General features: G+C 40.2%; 1 protein-coding gene across 6 annotated transcripts in view; it reads left to right on the top strand.

The window, feature by feature from the left end:
* RNF152 (ring finger protein 152) overlaps window positions 1–17,244 on the top strand; it is a 54,456-nt gene extending 37,212 nt beyond the window's left edge. For 4 of the 6 annotated variants that reach the window (XR_013545150.1, XR_013545151.1, XR_013545152.1 and 1 more), the window contains one exon: window positions 15,660–17,244. Coding sequence is in view for 1 of the 6 variants with exons in the window: in XM_020786695.3 (XP_020642354.1) it covers window positions 15,833–16,444 (612 nt within the window). In the remaining 5 variants the exon portion in view is untranslated. The remainder of the gene's footprint in view (window positions 1–15,659) is intronic. The other 2 variants (XR_013545154.1, XR_013545153.1) reach the window with 1 other exon arrangement.
* The last annotated feature ends 1,040 nt before the right edge of the window (window positions 17,245–18,284 follow it).

Raw genomic sequence — 18,284 nt, 5'->3', positions numbered from 1 at the left:
AAGTTCAGCAACATCTGGAGGGCCGCACTTTGCCCAGGTTTGGCCCACTAGCTGCCTTGAAGACAGTGAATTTATCTTGGTCTGGTGCTTCAGGTGTGACCATTCTGCCTTAGGTAACCTTTCTAGGGTTCCAGGCTTGGAATGGAATCTGGCCTCCTGGTGACATTGCTCTCAGCTTCACTGACACGTGTGTGTGTTTAGTCGTTTAGTCGTGTCCGACTCTTCGTGACCCCATGGACCAGAGCACGCCAGGCCCTCCTGTCTTCTACTGCCTCCCGGAGTTGTGTCAGGTTCATGTTGGTTGCTTCGCAGACACTGTCCAGCCATCTCATCCTCGGTCGTCCCCTTCTCCTCTTGCCATCACACTTTCCCAACATCAGGGTCTTTTCCAGGGAGTCTTTTCTTCTCATTAGATGGCCAAAGTACTGGAGCCTCAGCTTCAGGATCTGTCCTTCCAGTGAGCACTCAGGGTTGATTTCCTTTAGAACTGATAGGTTTGTTCTCCTTGCAGTCCAGGGGATTCTCAAGAGCCTCCTCCAGCACCACAATTCAAAGGCATCAATTCTTCGGCGGTCTGCTTTCTTTATGGTCCAGCTCTCACTTCCATACATCACAACAGGAAAAACCATAGCTTTGACTATTCGGGCTTTTGTTGGCAAGGTGATGTCTCTGCTTTTCAAGATGCTGTCCAGATTTGTCATCGCTTTCCTCCCAAGAAGAAGGCGCCTTTTAATTTCAGGGCTGCTGTCTCCATCTGCAGTGATCATGGAGCCCAGGAAGATAAAATTTGACACTGCCTCCATATCTTCCCCTTCTATTTCCCAGGAGGTGATGGGACCAGTGGCCATGATCTTAGTTTTTTTGATGTTGAGTTTCAGACCGTTTTTTGCACTCTCCTCTTTCACTCTCATTACAAGGTTCTTTAATTCCTCCTCACTTTCTGCCATCAGAGTGGTATCATCTGCATATCGGAGGTTGTTGATATTTCTTCCGGCAATCTTAATTCCGGCTTGGGTTTCTTCCAGTCCAGCCTTCCGCATGATGTATTCTGCATATAAGTTAAATAAGCTGGGGGACAATATACAGCCTTGCCGTACTCCTTTCCCAATTTTGAACCACTCAGTTGTTCCATGACCAGTTCTAACTGTTGCTTCCTGTCCCACATATAGGTTTCTCAGGAGACAGATAAAGTGGTCAGGCACTCCCATTTCTTTAAGAACTTGCCATAGTTTGCTGTGGTCCACACAGTCAAAGGCTTTCGCATAGTCAATGAAGCAGAAGTAGATATTTTTCTGGAACTCTCTGGCTTTCTCCATAATCCAGCGCAAGTTAGCAATTTGGTCTCGAGTTCCTCTGCCTCTTCGGAATCCAGCTTGTACTTCTGGGAGTTCTCGGTCCACATACTGCTGAAGCCTACCTTGTAGGATTTTGAGCATAACCTTGCTAGCGTGCGAAATGAGTGCAATTGTACGGTAGTTGGAGCATTCTTTGGCACTGCCTTTCTTTGGGATTGGGATGTAGACTGATCTTTTCCAATCCTCTGGCCACTGTTGAGTTTTCCAAACTTGCTGGCATATTGAATGTAGCACCTTAACAGCATCATCTTTCAAGATTTTAAATAGTTCAACTGGAATGCCATCACCTCCACTGGCCTTGTTGTTAGCCAGGCTTTCTAAGGCCCAATTGACTTCACTCTCCAGGATGTCTGGCTCAAGGTCAGCAACTACATTGTCTGGGTTGTCCGGGATATCCAAATCTTTCTGATATAATTCCTCTGTGTATTCTTGCCACCTCTTCTTGACGTCTTCTGCTTCTGTTAGGTCCCTCCCATTTTTGTCTTTTATCATGTTCATCTTTGCGCAAAATGTTCCTCTAATATGTCCAATTTTCCTGAACAGATCTCTGGTCTTTCCTTTTCTGTTATCTTCCTCTATTTCTTTGCATTGTTCATTTAAGAAGGCCCTCTTGTCTCTCCTTGCTATTCTTTGGAAGTCTGAATTCAAGTTTCTGTAACTTTCCCTATCTCCCTTGCATTTTGCTTCCCTTCTCCTCTCTGCTATTTCTAAGGCCTCGTTGGACAGCCACTTTGCTTTCTTGCATTTCCTTTTCCTTGGGATGGTTTTCGTTGCTGCCTCCTGGACAATGTTACGAGCCTCTATCCAAAGTTCTTCAGGCACTCTGTCCACCAAATCTAGTTCCTTAAATCTGTTCTTTACTTCCACTGTGTATTCATAAGGGATTTGGTTTAGATTATACCTGAGTGGCCCAGTGGTTTTTCCTAATCTCTTCAGTCTAAGCTTGAATTTTGCTATGAGAAGCTGATGATCAGAACCGCAGTCAGCTCCAGGTCTTGTTTTTGCTGACTGTATAGAGCTTCTCCATCTTTGGCTGCAGAGAATATAATCAATCTGATTTCGATATTGCCCATCTGGTGATTTCCATGTATAGAGTCGCCTCTTGTGTTGTTGGAAAAGAGTGTTTGTGATGACCAGCTTATTCTCTTGACAAAACTCTATTAGTCTTTGTCCTGCTTCGTTCTGAACCCCAAGGCCGAACTTCCCTGTTGTTCCTTTTATCTCTTGGCTCCCTACTTTAGCATTCCAGTCCCCTAGAATGAGAAGAATGTCTTTCTTTGGTGTCAGTTCTAGAAGGTGTTGTAAATCTTCATAGAATTGTTCAATTTCAGTCTCCTCAGCAATGCTGGTTGGTGCATAAACTTGGATTATTGTGATGTTGAATGGTCTGCCTTGGATTCGTATTGACATCATTCTATCATTTTTGAGATTGTATCCCATTACAGCTTTTCCCACTCTTTTGTTGACTATGAGGGCTACTCCATTCCTTCTACGGGATTCTTGTCCACAATAGTAGATATGATAATCATCTGAGCTGAATTCACCCATTCCTGTCCATTTTAGTTCACTGATGCCCAGGATGTCGATGTTTATTCTTGCCATCTCCTGTTTGACCACCTCCAGCTTCCCAATGTTCATAGATCTTACATTCCAGGTTCCTATGCAGTATTTTTCTTTGCAGCATTGGATTTTCCTTTCACTTCCATGCACGTCCACAGCTGAGCGTCCTTTCGGCTTTGGCCCAACCACTTCATTAGCTCTGGAGCTACTTGTACTTGTCCTCCGCTCTTCCTCAGTAGCATGTTGGACGCCTTCCGACCTGAGGGGCCCATCTTCCAGCGTCATATCTTTTAGCCTTTTGTTTCTGATCATGGGGCGTTCTTGGCAAAGATACTGGAGTGGCTTGCCATTTCCTACTCCAGGTGGATTGCGTTTAGTCGGAACTCTCCACTATGTCCTGTCCGTCTTGGGTGTCCCTGCACGGCATAGCCCATAGTTTCTCTGAGTTACTCAAGCCCCTTCGCCACGACAAGGCAGCAATCCATGAAGAAGGGGTTCACTGACACATTCAAACATTAATGTGATAAAGGGGTTTTGGGAAGCAGACACTGGTAGTTTCTGCCGGTGGCTCAAAACACAAGTGTTTTGTGCTATAAAATTGTGGGCAATTCTAAAGAGTATTTGATGTGAACATGAATATTTGGTGCCTCAGAGATGATGTGACTAATTTTAAGCATTTGAAATCTTTCTATAGAGACAGAGGATGTGTTTCTAATGTATGAGGCCCCAGAGTTAAGTTCTTTAGATCTTTGCTAGTAAGTCTATAAAAATTATTTGCTGGAGAGAGACTGAGAATTTGTGTCTCTAGTAGGAACAATTCTCTCTTAGCTGCAAGAAATATAATCTCTTAGATGGCTATATGCTGAATTTTACACTTTCTGGAAGATTTTATTTGTTTATATCCAGTCGAATAAAGTAAAATCCTTCCCAAAGAATGTATAACCATTATGCTTGTTCCTTTTTTTTTTTTTTTACAGGTTTTTAAGTTTTGTTTTCACTTTCTTGGGATGTATTTTACTTCAATTGTGGATTGGCATTGTCATGGTTTCAGATTGATAGCTGCAGTGTCACTGTATGACTCACCCAAGGTGTGAATGCCTACATTGTAAGTTTCACTAGCTGAAAACTCAATGCTGGTGCATAAGTGATGTTCAAGCAGCAGTCATAAGTTCCTTTTTAGGAGATCCTTGGGATTTCAGTGAGAACATTGAGAAATGGTGAACATGTTTCTTTGACGGGCAGCTTGTCCACCATTTCTTATCTTTTCCTGCAATGAGAAATTAAAGGGGAACTGCAGCATGGATTCTCATTTCATGTGGGGCAATAGCGAGGTTTAAGAAATCTAATGGATGTCTCTTCTAAACTCTGTATGCATTCTTAAGATTCTCCACAGCACATATAGTAGTTCTTGCATCAAATAAGTTGGCATAAGACCTATCCAGATGTTAATGAATGAACTGGGCCTTTTTGGGCATGCTTAGAGGGAAGTTCCTAGTCCTGCACCAATCTCTCATTGCTTTCTTCATATGCTGATGGACACGTTTGAAAGGTAGTTCCTGTTTGTGATTTGGCTCTAAATGGAGAAAGAACAGTGGGAAATCTTGTTTACATGTAGAGCCTACACAGGAGTACAAACTTCTTGTCGTACTCTTTTGTCATTGCATGGGGAAAGCAATGACGAGGATAGGCATTGCCATCCTTTTGTATTGAGGAAGCCTGATTCATTAATGCCTCAACAGGGTTATTGCCATTGTTCTTTTCTAGGTTTGGAGAACTTGATAATAGAACATTTACAGAAATTAACTGTGGATGTGTCTACACAATAAATATTATTGACAATTTATGTAGTTTCACTGATGGGCTGAGTTTTCAGTAATGAGTGGAAGAAAGACCTCAGCTACCCTTTAAAAAAGAAGCCAGCAAGCAAGCAACAGCAAACAACCTTTATCCATGAATCATCATAATGCTTCTCATAGGTGCATATTTGGTATACTTAATGGAAAAATGAATGGAAAACCAGGCATTGCATTGCTGCCACCAGTACAAATTAATGTATATCACCTCCAGATTCCTTAAGCCGCTTCCTTCAACACAAGCTTGAATTTTCACTGCTAACTTCTCTTCAAGTAGAAGAGAATCAGATCACTTCCTCAGGAAATTATGTTTGCTTATGATAGATTAAGTTCGGCGACCTTGCCTACAGATGCAGGAAAACTGAACAGAGTGGAAAACAATTAAAACTCTAATTTTAAGGGACATAGCTTCCTTAGCTACATGAACCTCAGGTCAACTGTGATAGCACATAATATCACAATGTGAATAGTACCTTTTTGTGTTGTGTTGATTCTTTGTATTTCTTCACCAGTGGGTTACCATTGCAAGTTAGAATTTATTTTCAGGTCGGTATTGCCTCAATGGGGACGTGGTGGCGCTGCGGGCTAAACCGCAGAAGCCTGTCTGTGCTGCAGGGTCAGAAGACCAAGCAGTCGTAAGATCGAATCCACGCAACAGAGTGAGCTCCTGTTGCTTTGTCCCAGCTCCCGCCAACCTAGCCGTTCGAAAGCATTCAAATGCAAGTAGATAAATAGGGACCACCTCGGTGGGAAGGTAACAGCGTTCCGTGTCTAAGTCGCACTGGCCATGTGACCACAGAAGATTGTCTTCAGACAAAACGCTGGCTCTGTGGCTTGGAAACGGGGATGAGCACCGCCCCCTAGAGTCGAACACGACTGGACAAAAATTGTCAAAGGGAACCTTTACCTTTACCTTTATTGCCTCAAGAGTTATGTCAGGTTTTCTCCTGCATAACAGGTTATGCAGTTGTCTCATGTTACAGGTTAATGTGCCTTGATTCCAGTTCAGTTATCCAGTGACCTATATTGGTGAGGAGCGTATTTGTAAAGAGATTTATTTTAAATGAGATTTCTTTTTTCAGACTTTCTCTTCAGAGGTGGTATTTATGGAGAGACTACTAAAACTGGATGGAAAGTGAAGTAGTCAAGAAGGTTCACAGGAGGCTTTCTATTAATTATACTGTGGTGTTTCTCACTCAGTGAAAGAAAGTGGCTGCCATGAATTTAATCCCAACTCTTTGGGGGGGGGGGCATGTAAGGAAACAGTCCAATCTACACTGAACAGCATCCTGAGTATAACATGGTGATAAAAAAATTTCTTCTTCACAACTACAGATAGAGCTTGAAAATGACCTGTCGCCTGGGTTCTGTTGAATTCACTGTGAATCTTTTGCTACCTGTATTGCACCTGTCTTTCTAAAACTTCTGAAAGTTGCCTAAGGATGGCACTAATACTTATAATACAGTAAACTGTGTTTCCTGTTAAATGGGTGATGGACCATCTGTTGAATGTACTGCAGTAGCGTGCCATTGTCATCAGGGTAATTTCAGTTATTGTCCCTTCCTCATTTGCTACAATGATGTGTTACATACAAATTGTTATGAATGGTGCTAGAAAATATAAACCTGATCTGTTTGCTAAAGAAAACCCCCCAAAACAAAACAAAAAACGCAGTTTCAAGACATAACACAAATCCATCAATTGCAAAAAGGTATAATCTCACATAAAATGTATTTGCCCACAAAGGGAAAAATGGAAACCCTTGAGGGAAACTTTCCTGCCTCCTTACTTGCCTCAGACAACTAGCTGTTTACAAGCTTGTCTGGAAATTATTAGAATAGGCCCCACTTTCTGTTTTTGTTGTATTGAGCATTGATACTGCCATTCCTTCTGCACAGAGGAATACATTTTTAATGTATTTGTATGCTGTTGAGATACTGTGGGCAATTAAAGCTTACATATACTTATAAATAAGGAGAGTCATTTTCTCTGAGGAAACTGTTTGGAGAAAGGAGAGTTAACCCGTAGGTGCTGGAAACAAAAGCAAACTCCTCCTTATTCCAGAATAAATGAGGTCCAGGTTTCATTCCCAAACTCGTTTTGGCAAGTGTTGGCAACATTTTAATTTATAGCACTTTCCTTCTGCTGTTAACTTTAAAAGCCCCAAACAGATGGATCCTGTTTATTTTTGGTGCAGATGATTCTGGCAATTAATTTCTGAGAGTGCATGCCATCTTTCCTACTTTCTCTCCCTTGGCTTGCTTCAGCCTTGGGGCAACAAACCTGACTATAAATCATGGATGGTTTGTAATGGTGCCTAAGGATGTTTAATGTGTTTGGGGAGTTTGTGTAATGACACTTGCTTGGTAAAGGTGAAGGATTCTTATAGGCTGTCTTGGTGAAAGCTTGTATTAACCTTGCCGAAAGGCCATGTGTAGAAATACATAAGCGTGTCCAAATGTTCCAGTTTCAGCATTCAGCATGTTTATGCTACCACCCTTATTTTATGGGCTGAGGCAGATGTACTGTAATGAATAACTTCTAAATTTCTAGAATACTGTAGCCTTAAATGTTATATAATTCAATTTTATCTCACATACTTAGGTAATACTAGTTACATAAAGAAATGTTTTTGAATTGGCTCTAGAATTGAAAGTATTGAAGCTGATGTAGGGAAAAATTTAATTGAAAAGGATCAGATGCTAGGTTATTAGCTTCATGTGCATGACTGGCCATTCCTGTGGTAGAAAGTGAGTTTTCTAAGTGAATTTCCAAGGTTGTTCTGAGGTTTCTGAGACTGTACTAGTAATGCTTGTACTGTTGCACTAAAATCTACGTACCTGTTTTCAGTTGGCATTCTGATACATATGGATCAAGCCAAGAAACAGTCTAGTCCAGCATGTGGTCGACCAAGTGCTTCGAGGAGATGCACAAATTCCCACTAGGGAATGCTGGATATGAGTGTGGGACATCTATGAAATCCATTTTCAAGATCAAAATACACGTAGGAAGCTCTTCTGGCAGGAAGAAGGGAGGCCAAGAATCTTTCTCCATAATACAGTATGTGGTTCTGTATGTATATGGAGGCCTATTTTACTTTTTCATTTTGAGGTATCGAGGGAACCTCCTTTCTCCTATGCACACTTTAACATGTTGAGAAGGTTTCAGTGTCTCAGGGAAACAGAGAGTCAGGAGGCTGGACTCCATTATGAGTCTCTAGACTCTCAAAAGACACCCAAGGCAGAGTAACCTAATATATATTACACCTCTAGCTGCATCGGTAGAAGATAATTTATCTTTCCAATAGTAGAGTAAGAAATTCTTGAAGGGTAACTACTGGACAACAGCAGTAGTGGAAGATGACATTTGAACAGGATCTTTCACAGATGTTGACAGTGAGGCTCAAGTTAATTTTTGTTAGTACTGTGCAGAAGAAGGTGATAATACATCCCTTTTGCATATTTATACTTTGAAAACCCTATGGTTTCTTGGACCTGTTCTTCCTCCATTTTCCAATTTAAAAGAAATTTATATAGTTTCCATTTTGAAACGATGGTTCAATGGACAAAATTTTTTGGATATAATATTAATTTTGAAAAATGGCAAAAACTGTGGTCTAGAAACTATAAAATGACAATGGCAACATCTTATAAAGAGAACTTATATAAAATGTTTTATAGATGGCATTTACCATCCAATAGATTAGCTAAAATGTACTCTAATAGGTCAAGTAAATGCTGGAAATGTCATTAAAAACTGGAACTTATTATCATCTTTGGTGGACCTGTGATAAAGCAAACATTTTTTTTTTGAAAAAAAAATACATATATGGCTCATTAAAATAATAATAAAAATGTAGATTTTAAGCCAGAACTCTTTTTACTAGGTATAATGTCAGGAAGTGTTGATAAACAAAATGTATATTTAATGTTGCATATCTTAACAGCTGCAAGGATTATATTTGCACAACACTGGAAAAATGAAGAAACACCTACAGATCAAGAAATAATTAAAAAGATATTGGACTGCGCTGAAATGGATAGACTGACAATGAAAATCAAAGGAAAGGAAGATGCAGAATACTGTATTATCAAACATGGAACTTGTTTTATCAATGGTTAGAAGCACGTTGTATAGATTAAGAGCTTAATATATATTGTAGTTGTACAGTATTATAAGTTGAACCCAAGTGACACAATGTTAAATAAGCATAGATGGATTTTATGCATCATCATCATCATCATCATCATCATAGAAAACCCTATGGTGAGACAGACCTAAATAAAGGGAGTGTCAGTGCTGGAAGATGAGACTCTGTCAGTAGGCACCTGATCAGTTAAGGGGGGAAAGAGCGAAGGATAAATGCAAATCTGACTGTTGCTGATAAAGCAGCTCGCTTAAAGGAGAAAGGGTGTCTAGTTACTGATGTTCACAGAGGCAAAAAGGAAAATCCAGAACTACACTAGAGTACAAATCTAATATGGAATGTGAAACGTATGAATCAAGGTAAGCTTAAAATCATCAAAGAAGAAATGAGATGCTTAGACAATGTAATTACAATATGACTCTGGAAACTGCAAGACTCAGAAGAAATGGCATGGCTATCATAATAAGATGAGGCACAAGTAGTTGAGCTACAGTATGAAGTATGACTAAATAATATCAGAGTTCATAGAAAGCATATCAAACACAATGATCATTCAAGTCTGGGTTCCAACTATAGCTGGTGAATGAGAAAAAACAGCTTTCCTACAAGTGTCCGGGATGAAACTAATTATGTATAAACACATGATATGCTGACAATTACAGGAGATTGAAATGAAAAAGTTGGAAATAAAGCAGAAGCAAACATCATTAGAGTGATATGATATACTAGATGGGCAGGATATAAATCAAATAAATAATAAATAAATAAATAATATTAGAAATGAAGCAGGAGACTGACTCATAGAATTTTGTAAAGCCAGTAATTTGTTCATTACAGATACCTGCTTCTGGCAACAAAACAGATGATTGTACACATGAGCAAAATTGGATGGCCAATACAGAGATCAAGTAGTAGACTATATAAACAAGATGGAGAAGCCATGTTCTTTCTGCAAAACCAAGACCAGGCAAGGAATATAGTACAGACCGTGAACTTAAAATAGCAAAAATCAGAATCAGAACACTTAAAGCATCCTGGTGCCGCAGTATAAATTAAATAATATTTCTGGAAATGAAAGATTTGCATCTTAACTTTTTAAAGTGGCAATATGACGGACAAAAAACAAAAGTAAAAGGTGAAGAAATAGAGCCAGGAACCAAAATGCAACTTTTCAGTGACCCATCATGTAGATAAAGGGCTTGGCTATACAGCCCATTTTGAACAGACTGTTGCAGGCCAAATAGGATTGCTTGATAGCTGGATAGAGATCTGGTATGCATCCACATGACATCCACAGTTCAAGTGCCCCTTCTTTAAGAGTATGAGGGGAGGGAGCAAAACCACTTCCAGTCTTATCTTTTGCCTGAAGGGGTTTCTGAAGGGAGAGGAGCAGAGCCTGCTGCCACCGCCATTGCCAGCGGATCTGCTGGCTGAGCAAAGCAAGCCCCAACCCTGATGACTGTGGATCCAATAAATGAGATATCAGAAATAGGAGTATATACGATTCTGCATACTAGCAATAGGTATAGACATCATAAAGGAGTGAGGGAAGTCTGTCTATGACAGTTTTTACTCTCTTTTGCTGCTTATGCACCTCTTTCTATTGCTTGGTGTCTTCTGCCCATGGTTTTTCATACTCTGTTAGCTTTTATTAACATTAGGAAATATAACTCAGCCCTGCAGAGCTTTCAGCTGCTATCAGATCTGCACTAGCCAAGGATATTAATCATGATTCTGGTTGTCTCTGTCTTTTGGTTTCACTTGAGTGTCATAGCCTCCTAGCCCTCCCCTCTCCCTATTTTCCGTCCTTTAAAGAGTCCTAAGGATACCCCTGCCAGCCTTCTTTAGCTCTGGGTCTCCTCTGTCAGCAACATTTTCTCAGATGTCATCAGATAATCCAAAGTACTAATGATAAAACAATGTTTTTGACTGCTGCTGAAGTCAGCTGTGCCCTCATAAGAGGCCAGACTCGCTCCTTATAGCACTGCAGAACTTGGTGATGAGTGGGGGTATGCTTATATAATTTTCCTAGATAATCTTTGGACCAGCTCTTTTTCTTGTGTCACTTTATTTATTTATTTATTTTGGCTTTTATAAAACGTGTTGACTAAAATGCTGTTTGGAACATTCAACTTACTTGTCATCAAGGTGAAGAGCTACAGTAATCAGAGTGACAGCCAGTATGGTGGAGTAGGTAGAAGTATTCCCTTTTGAGTTGTAATCAACGGCGAATACATTCATGCAAAGAAGAGGGTTGGGACCGTAATCTCTAGCCCTGTGTCTGACTTCTGTGCGTTATTCCAAACCCGCTCACAGAATCCACACATGTTCAAGCTGTAAATGTGGTGTGCTCCGTACTCAGGGTTTTTCTGAAAGCCTGCACTTGTCTTGTACAGTCATAGCTAGCACATGTAGGCCCATCCTTAGACATTTTGTGGCCTGAGGCAAAGACCTCTGCCTCCCATTTCATGTACAGAAGTGGCTGGACTGGCAGTTCATGCTTCAACGCTGACAACAGGATCACAGCCGGATGTTGCTGCAACTGGGGGTAGCTGACTAGCTTAGAGGGTTCAGTACAAACAACTCTTTCCTCTAAGAGTGGTACCGGGGGGGGGGGGGGTCACTGCTGCCACCCATATTTCTTACCTGCAGAGATGCCTCACTGCTCTACCAGAGTGGTCTGGTAGTCCAGATAGGCGGGGTACAAATCAAGTCAAATCAAATCAAATCAATCAATCAATCAATCAATCAATAAGTATTAATGGTAGGATTGGCTAGTGGGAGCAGTAAAGACTCAAAAGAGGGAGCCAAAGCTACCGTCTGTTACCCTTCTGAAGGGAGGGAGATTAAAGGAAGACTGTGTAAGGAAGGATTCCCTTCCTTTGAAAAGAGCCATTTTGTTCTCGTGTTAGCCCTGCATAGTTTTTTCAAGGTTTTATGACATAGTCTCTGCATGCAAAATTTAGTAAAGTTATTGAACTTCACATCTTACAGAATTTAATTCCTTATTAGAAATGTTCTCTCTCTCTCTCACACACACACACACACACACACACACACACACACACACACACACACACACACATCTATACATATCTATATCTATCTATACACACATATATACACACACACACACAAAGACAAAAACGTAGCACCTTAAATACTATTTTAAAGAACATTTCTAATAAGGAATTAAATTCTGTAAGATGTGAAGTTCAATTACTTTACTAAATCTTGCATGCAGAGACTATATATGTGTGTGTGCGCTGCTTTTATGTATGCCATGGTACGCAAACAGTGTAAATCAAATTGCTGCTAGATAAGAAGCTGAGGCTTGTATTCTTGATCACCCACCAGTCCTATGACATGGTGTGTGATGAAGAACAAATCGCTGCTGAGATCTGGAATTATAGAACTGTAGAACTGGAAGGGACCTATGAGTCATTGAATCGAACTCCCAGCCAAAGCAGGAAATCAAAAGCTAAAGAATCTCTGACAGATAGTAATCTAACCTCTGCTTAAAAACTTGCAGTGTAGGGGAATCCAGCACCCTCTTAAGTAGTCCTATGGAACAGGTCTTAGTGTCATGAAATTCTTCCTAATATTCAGGGAAATTCTTCTTTCCCATAATTTGAACCCATTACTTTGGATCCTGCTGTCTGTAACCACAGATAACAATCTCACTCCATGTTCTATGTGGTAGTCCTTTAAATTTTTGAAAACAGCTGTCATAATGTCTCTCAGTTTTCTCTTCTGTAGGCTAAACATTTTTCCTCTAACCATTCTTCATAAGTCTTAGTTTCCACATGTTTTATCATCCTGGTCACCCACCTCTGTACACATTCAAGCAGGTCAGTATCCTCCTTAAACTGTAGCACCCAGGAATGGACTCTATATCCCAGCAAAATGGAGTGGTACTGTTGATCTGGACACAATACTTTAGTTGATGCAACCAAGTACGTATTGCATTTGGCTTTTTAAAAAATATGCATGTGTATATAGGATTCTGGCCATGATACAATATGAATCCACCTACTAATCGTACATAGAGACAATGGGAGCGGTTGCATGACAAGAACAGGTTTATCAGAACTCATGGTCCTTCAAGTTTATGCTACAAACCATTCTTGTCCTAAAGTCTACCAGGTGCTTGGTATTGCCTGTCTGGGTTGGGGTCTGCATAGAGTTGGAAAAAAAAGGCAGTCAAGTGCCTAGTGGGCTGCAGCATGAGAGTACATGATGGAGTGGCCAGAACCCTTTTTATGAATCTTTCCTTCTCACTTGCAAAACAGGCATGGAACAGTTGAGCTAAAGTCTTTCTCTTTGATGTGCTGGTGTACTATTTCCAGGAAACTGTTTGATAAAAGGAAGTATTCAACACAGTAAATCCCTGCCTGTGAACACACCTGTACATACAACATGTGAACACTTGCTGCCTGAATTGATGCAATCCATTTCACCACCTTTAATGTTCTGGATTTTGAGATCTAGCCTCTATTTCCATTTTGTTATTCTATGTGGAACTTCTATCAACTTTTTGTTTCTTTTGTTGTTCATTACTACTTCATAATGTTTTTATTATTTTATGAATGTTCAGTGTAATTATCCACATTGTAGATTCCAACCAGATAAGGGAGATGATATTCTACCAGTGAAATGGAGGCATTGGATAGGGGAAAAATGAGGTCGGTTCTGATCTTCTGTGCCACTTAAGGTTGAATTGTGTAACAGCAAGCAGAAGAAAGACTTTAAAACTGGGGATGTAGAAGCCATTGTAGTTAAAAATTTATATGTGCAGCTTTAGCTGTTAACCTTCTCCCTTACAAAAATAATTGAGATCAGTTCCTTCATGTTTGTCTTATCCACATAATGGCTACACGTATGCCAGCTGAATAACCAGTGTCTTTACCTCTCAGATATTAGAGGTTTACAGCTATAATTGTTGTTTTGGTTACTGCAATGCAGTGTTTGAAGGTTGGTGGAGTTTCTTGGCATTAAAGTGTATGATACCCTAGAAACTGTGTTGTCTCTCAAGCCCCCAGGGTGCAAATGATATGGGATCTATTTTCCCATGGCATTTTCCATGGAGCTCCAATAGGCATTGGAATACAGAAGCCATATAGATTCATGGACCCAGAGTTGTTTTTCAAATAGCAGCAACATGGATGGAGAGTAATGGTGGTATTCTTCCTGATTGATCTATATCTGGGAAGGGATGCTATGCTGAAGAAACCATGTGACTATGCCGGCTTAACACAGTATCTGCACTCACCGACTTTTTAGAACCACATAAATACATCATAGACCTGGGGTTACCTTGGCTGTTGTATTTCACATGGGAACTCGTTCACCAAATAACAATATTTTCCCCATATTTTATTCCCATAGCTAATTGAAAACACTGTGGGCACCAACATAACCACCAAATCAAACTATCTGTTGCTGGAACGGTACATGGATATCTAATTGTAAAAAAATGCAGTTAGCAGTGTGACCCCTAATAGACAAATAGCTCAACACCACAGTGCTCAGAATGAGTTGCTGGTCATTAATTCCTTTGGTGAAAGAACTAAAGCATGATTAAATTACATTTCAGTTGTCTTATAATGAGGGATAACTCCACTTCCTTTAAAAGATTTGAAATAGCAACTGATTACTTTGGTGGTAGCATGCAGGCTTGAGGCTATAACTATAATTACTTTTTAGAAGTATGTTTTCCAACTTTCAACATCTGTAGCATAAATGGTGCCATAAAATTGCCCAGGCATTACCTCTATGTGAAAAAAAATCACTGTACTTCATTTTATAAAACAAGTATTGCTGTATTGATTACACATTGCAGTTTATATAAGATGCTTTTCTCTACCATTGTCCAGGTACTGTTTCTAGCCAGATCTTGCAGCTGCCTAACTTATTAATCAAAGTAGGTGGTATCTTTAACATGATTTTAGAAGAGGCATCCTCTCAAGTGGCAAAGAAAATATCAGAGCACTTATTTTTTCACTCCTGTTTAACCTGCATTTAGAGTCCTTTGTTTTGAATTGGCTTTTGAAAGGTAAACACATTGCTAGTCTGCATGTGTCAGTTACAAAAAATTGTTGTAGGAGGGAAAGCAAGTTAATCATACAGACCATGTATTCACCTTAACCTAGAGTCACAATGTTTAAAGATGTATGGTCATCAGAGGAGAGTCCACTCAGTATCCACCACAGCATAGTTTCACAGATATGCTATATATGGAGAGTATTTTCCCATCTCTGTCTTAAAGTTTGGGTTGTATTATTCATTACTTTATTCAAAGACTTTATAAAGCCTTTTCCTAAGATTTGCAAGAAAATGAACCTCTATTATTATTATTATTATTATTATTATTATTATTATTATTATTATTATTATTATTATTATTATTATTATTATTATTATTGCATGCAAGTAGTCTTTCTCCTGCAGGCCAGCTAGACACGTGAAGGTTCACCCTGTTAATTCGCAAGGCCTTCTTTGAAGATCTTTATGTAAGCGATTCTGACTGCCGTCAATCCTACTTTTTTTTAAAATAATCTGGGTTACTTTTTGTTAGGCTAATGTCCTTGGTTTAACTATTCTCATGCAAATTCTGTCTTAGATTATTGTTATTATTTCTGCAAATCTTGAGGAGCTCTATTTCTCTGGATTAATGAAAGAATGTATTAGAGCCTCTGTTGTTTCGTGTGTATTAACTCTATTCTTTTTAACTTCCCTTTCAGATAACAACGGATTTCCAATTAAATGCTTGCCGGTAGACTTCATACTGCCTTTCGCGTCTTGGTAGAATACGAAGAAATCATTGTGGGCGGAGAAGAGCTGCTCCAAGTATTGGATATTCAGCTGGACTACAAGGCAACGTGATTATCTTGTTCTTTCCAACCTTTGGACAAGTATGGAGACTGTTTCCCAGGACACACTGTTGGAATGCCAGATTTGTTTCAATTATTACAGTCCTCGACGAAGGCCGAAGCTACTGGACTGTAAACACACCTGCTGCTCAGTTTGCCTTCAGCAGATGAGGACCAGCCAGAAGGATTTAAGGTGTCCATGGTGCCGAGGTATCACTAAACTGCCACCAGGCTTTTCTATCTCCCAGCTGCCTGATGACCCAGAGGTCATTGCTGTGATTGCAATACCCCACACTTCAGAGCACACCCCAGTCTTCATCAAACTCCCTAGCAATGGGTGCTACATGCTGCCCTTGCCCATCTCCAAGGAGAGATCCCTCTTGCCAGGAGACATTGGCTGTCGCCTTCTGCCGAGCAGCCAGCAGAAGTCTCTCACTGTGGTGACAATCCCAGCCGAACAGCAGCCACTGCAAGCTGGGATCCCAACAGAGGCAGGCGATGAGGAGCAAGACAGGAGAGGCATAGTAAAAAGCTCCACGTGGTCGGGGGTTTGCACCGTCATCCTGGTGGCCTGTGTGCTGGTCTTTCTACTTGGCATTGTCCTCCATAACATGTCATGCATCTCTAAGCGTTTCACTGTGATCTCCTGCGGCTGAATGGAGGCTTCAGCTGTGATACTCTTGTGGGCTAAGATTTAGGGGCTTGGGGAGGGTGGTTATGGTGGTGACAGGATGCCGTGAAGTGAAGCAGTGTCACAGGAACCGTTCTGCAGTACTAAGTCATGGACATTGGGCAAGCTGGTTGATAATCCAGAGTCTGTGGGGAAAAATTAGGACCTTGAGACCTGCTGGTAGAGTCTGGGGCATGTCCAATGTTTATTTGCTGGTAACAGTATCAAAGGAAGACTGCATGCGTCACCATGATCACGTAACAAATGAGCTGTAATTTATAATGATTTCATCATGTTATGAGATTAAAGATGTCTATTTAGCTCGTTCTACTGTACAAGTATAGGACATGATCTCTCCCTTTCTCGCTGTCTCTGTTTCTCTTTAAACAAAGTAGTTGATTTACAGATCAAAATGCTGTATGTTCAAGTAGAATTAAACATTCAGACTAAGGAAGTCAAGCCACCCGGTACTTCTCCAGACATAATGAAAGCATAACTCTCTTAATTTTTAAACAGCAAAAGGGAAAATTCAGAGAGTCGAGTAGCTGTTACTCAATAAGGCTTTTGTATCTTTTAAATTGCACATTAATTAAAAATGGTTTTAAAAATATGTGCTATAGTTGTAGAAGGAAAATGTTTTTTTCTAAAGCATTGGAAGCATTTTGGATGTAATATATTCATGTGTTTATGTGCATTCTGTTTCCTTCTGTAGTTTTTTTAATTATTGGAATGAGACCCAAGCATAGAAACAATAAAGGGAACTAGGAAGGTTATCTAGAAATCCAACCCAAATGTCTGTTTTTATGTGCCCTTCTGCAAAATGCTGCTTGAAAATACAAATTCTTAGCATGCTGTTTCAAGTGCACATAGTGGATATGTTCAATTTCTCAAGGACCTGTCCATCAGGAACTAGTAGAGATAGCATAATCCATGTCAGAGGCTGATCTTTCTACAAGCAGTGGCATAGTGAATGGCTTCCCTGAAGACTTTTATTCAGGCAACATTATCAAAGGAATAGCAATTGCATTTATTGCTGTAGCTGCAGGATATTAATGGAAATTAAGCTTATGATACTGAATAGATGACAAAACCACAAATGTAGTGTTGTGTACCATCACAGCCATTTATGGTGTGAAAACTTGAAATTATAAAACACAGAGGAATAATAGATGCAGGTATGTTGGCAACCTAGGTCAAGGAGAAGATTTGTTTAAGTAATCTCATCAAGGAGACTGTGAGGAGAACGACTGTTCTTCCTGTCCAGTCCTCTACTTGATTGATGACAGTTGCCAAAATGAACTTCTTTCTGCAATTTCAGCTTTGTCCATCGTTGGGAAAGTGTGTTGTGTACATAAGCAAGGCAGGATGGGTGTAAAACCAGTGGCTCTCTGAACATCCTAACGATTATGTTGAACAAATGCATGGAATGTGATTTGGCATCAGTTGGGCACACCCGGGGTTGGTGGTTCATGTTATCCTGAGGTGGTAATCCCTTTTGTACAGATACAGAGCCCCAGGTATTTTAGCTGTGTACCATTTTGCTAATTTTGTCAGGACCTGCTGACTATTTACTGGAGATTATGTTGTTTTGACTTGCAACCACCCTATAGTACTAAAACATCATCTGGGTGGTTTGCAACATAATTATACAAAAATGTGTTGTCCCTCAGTGAGCTGGGTACTCATTTTACTGACCTTTGAAGGATTAAAAGCTGAGTCATCCTTGAGCCAGCTACCTGAACCCGACAGGACTGAATTGTCATGAGCAGAGGCTTGACTGCAGTACTGCAGTGTAAACTCTGTGTCACAGGGTTCTTAAGGAAGAT

The sequence above is a fragment of the Pogona vitticeps genome, chromosome 4 (genome assembly GCF_051106095.1).
Source record: "Pogona vitticeps strain Pit_001003342236 chromosome 4, PviZW2.1, whole genome shotgun sequence".
NCBI classification, from domain to species: Eukaryota; Metazoa; Chordata; class Lepidosauria; order Squamata; family Agamidae; genus Pogona; species Pogona vitticeps.
The sequence above is the reverse complement of the archived record's forward strand: the minus strand, read 5'-3'. Positions and strand labels throughout refer to the sequence as shown.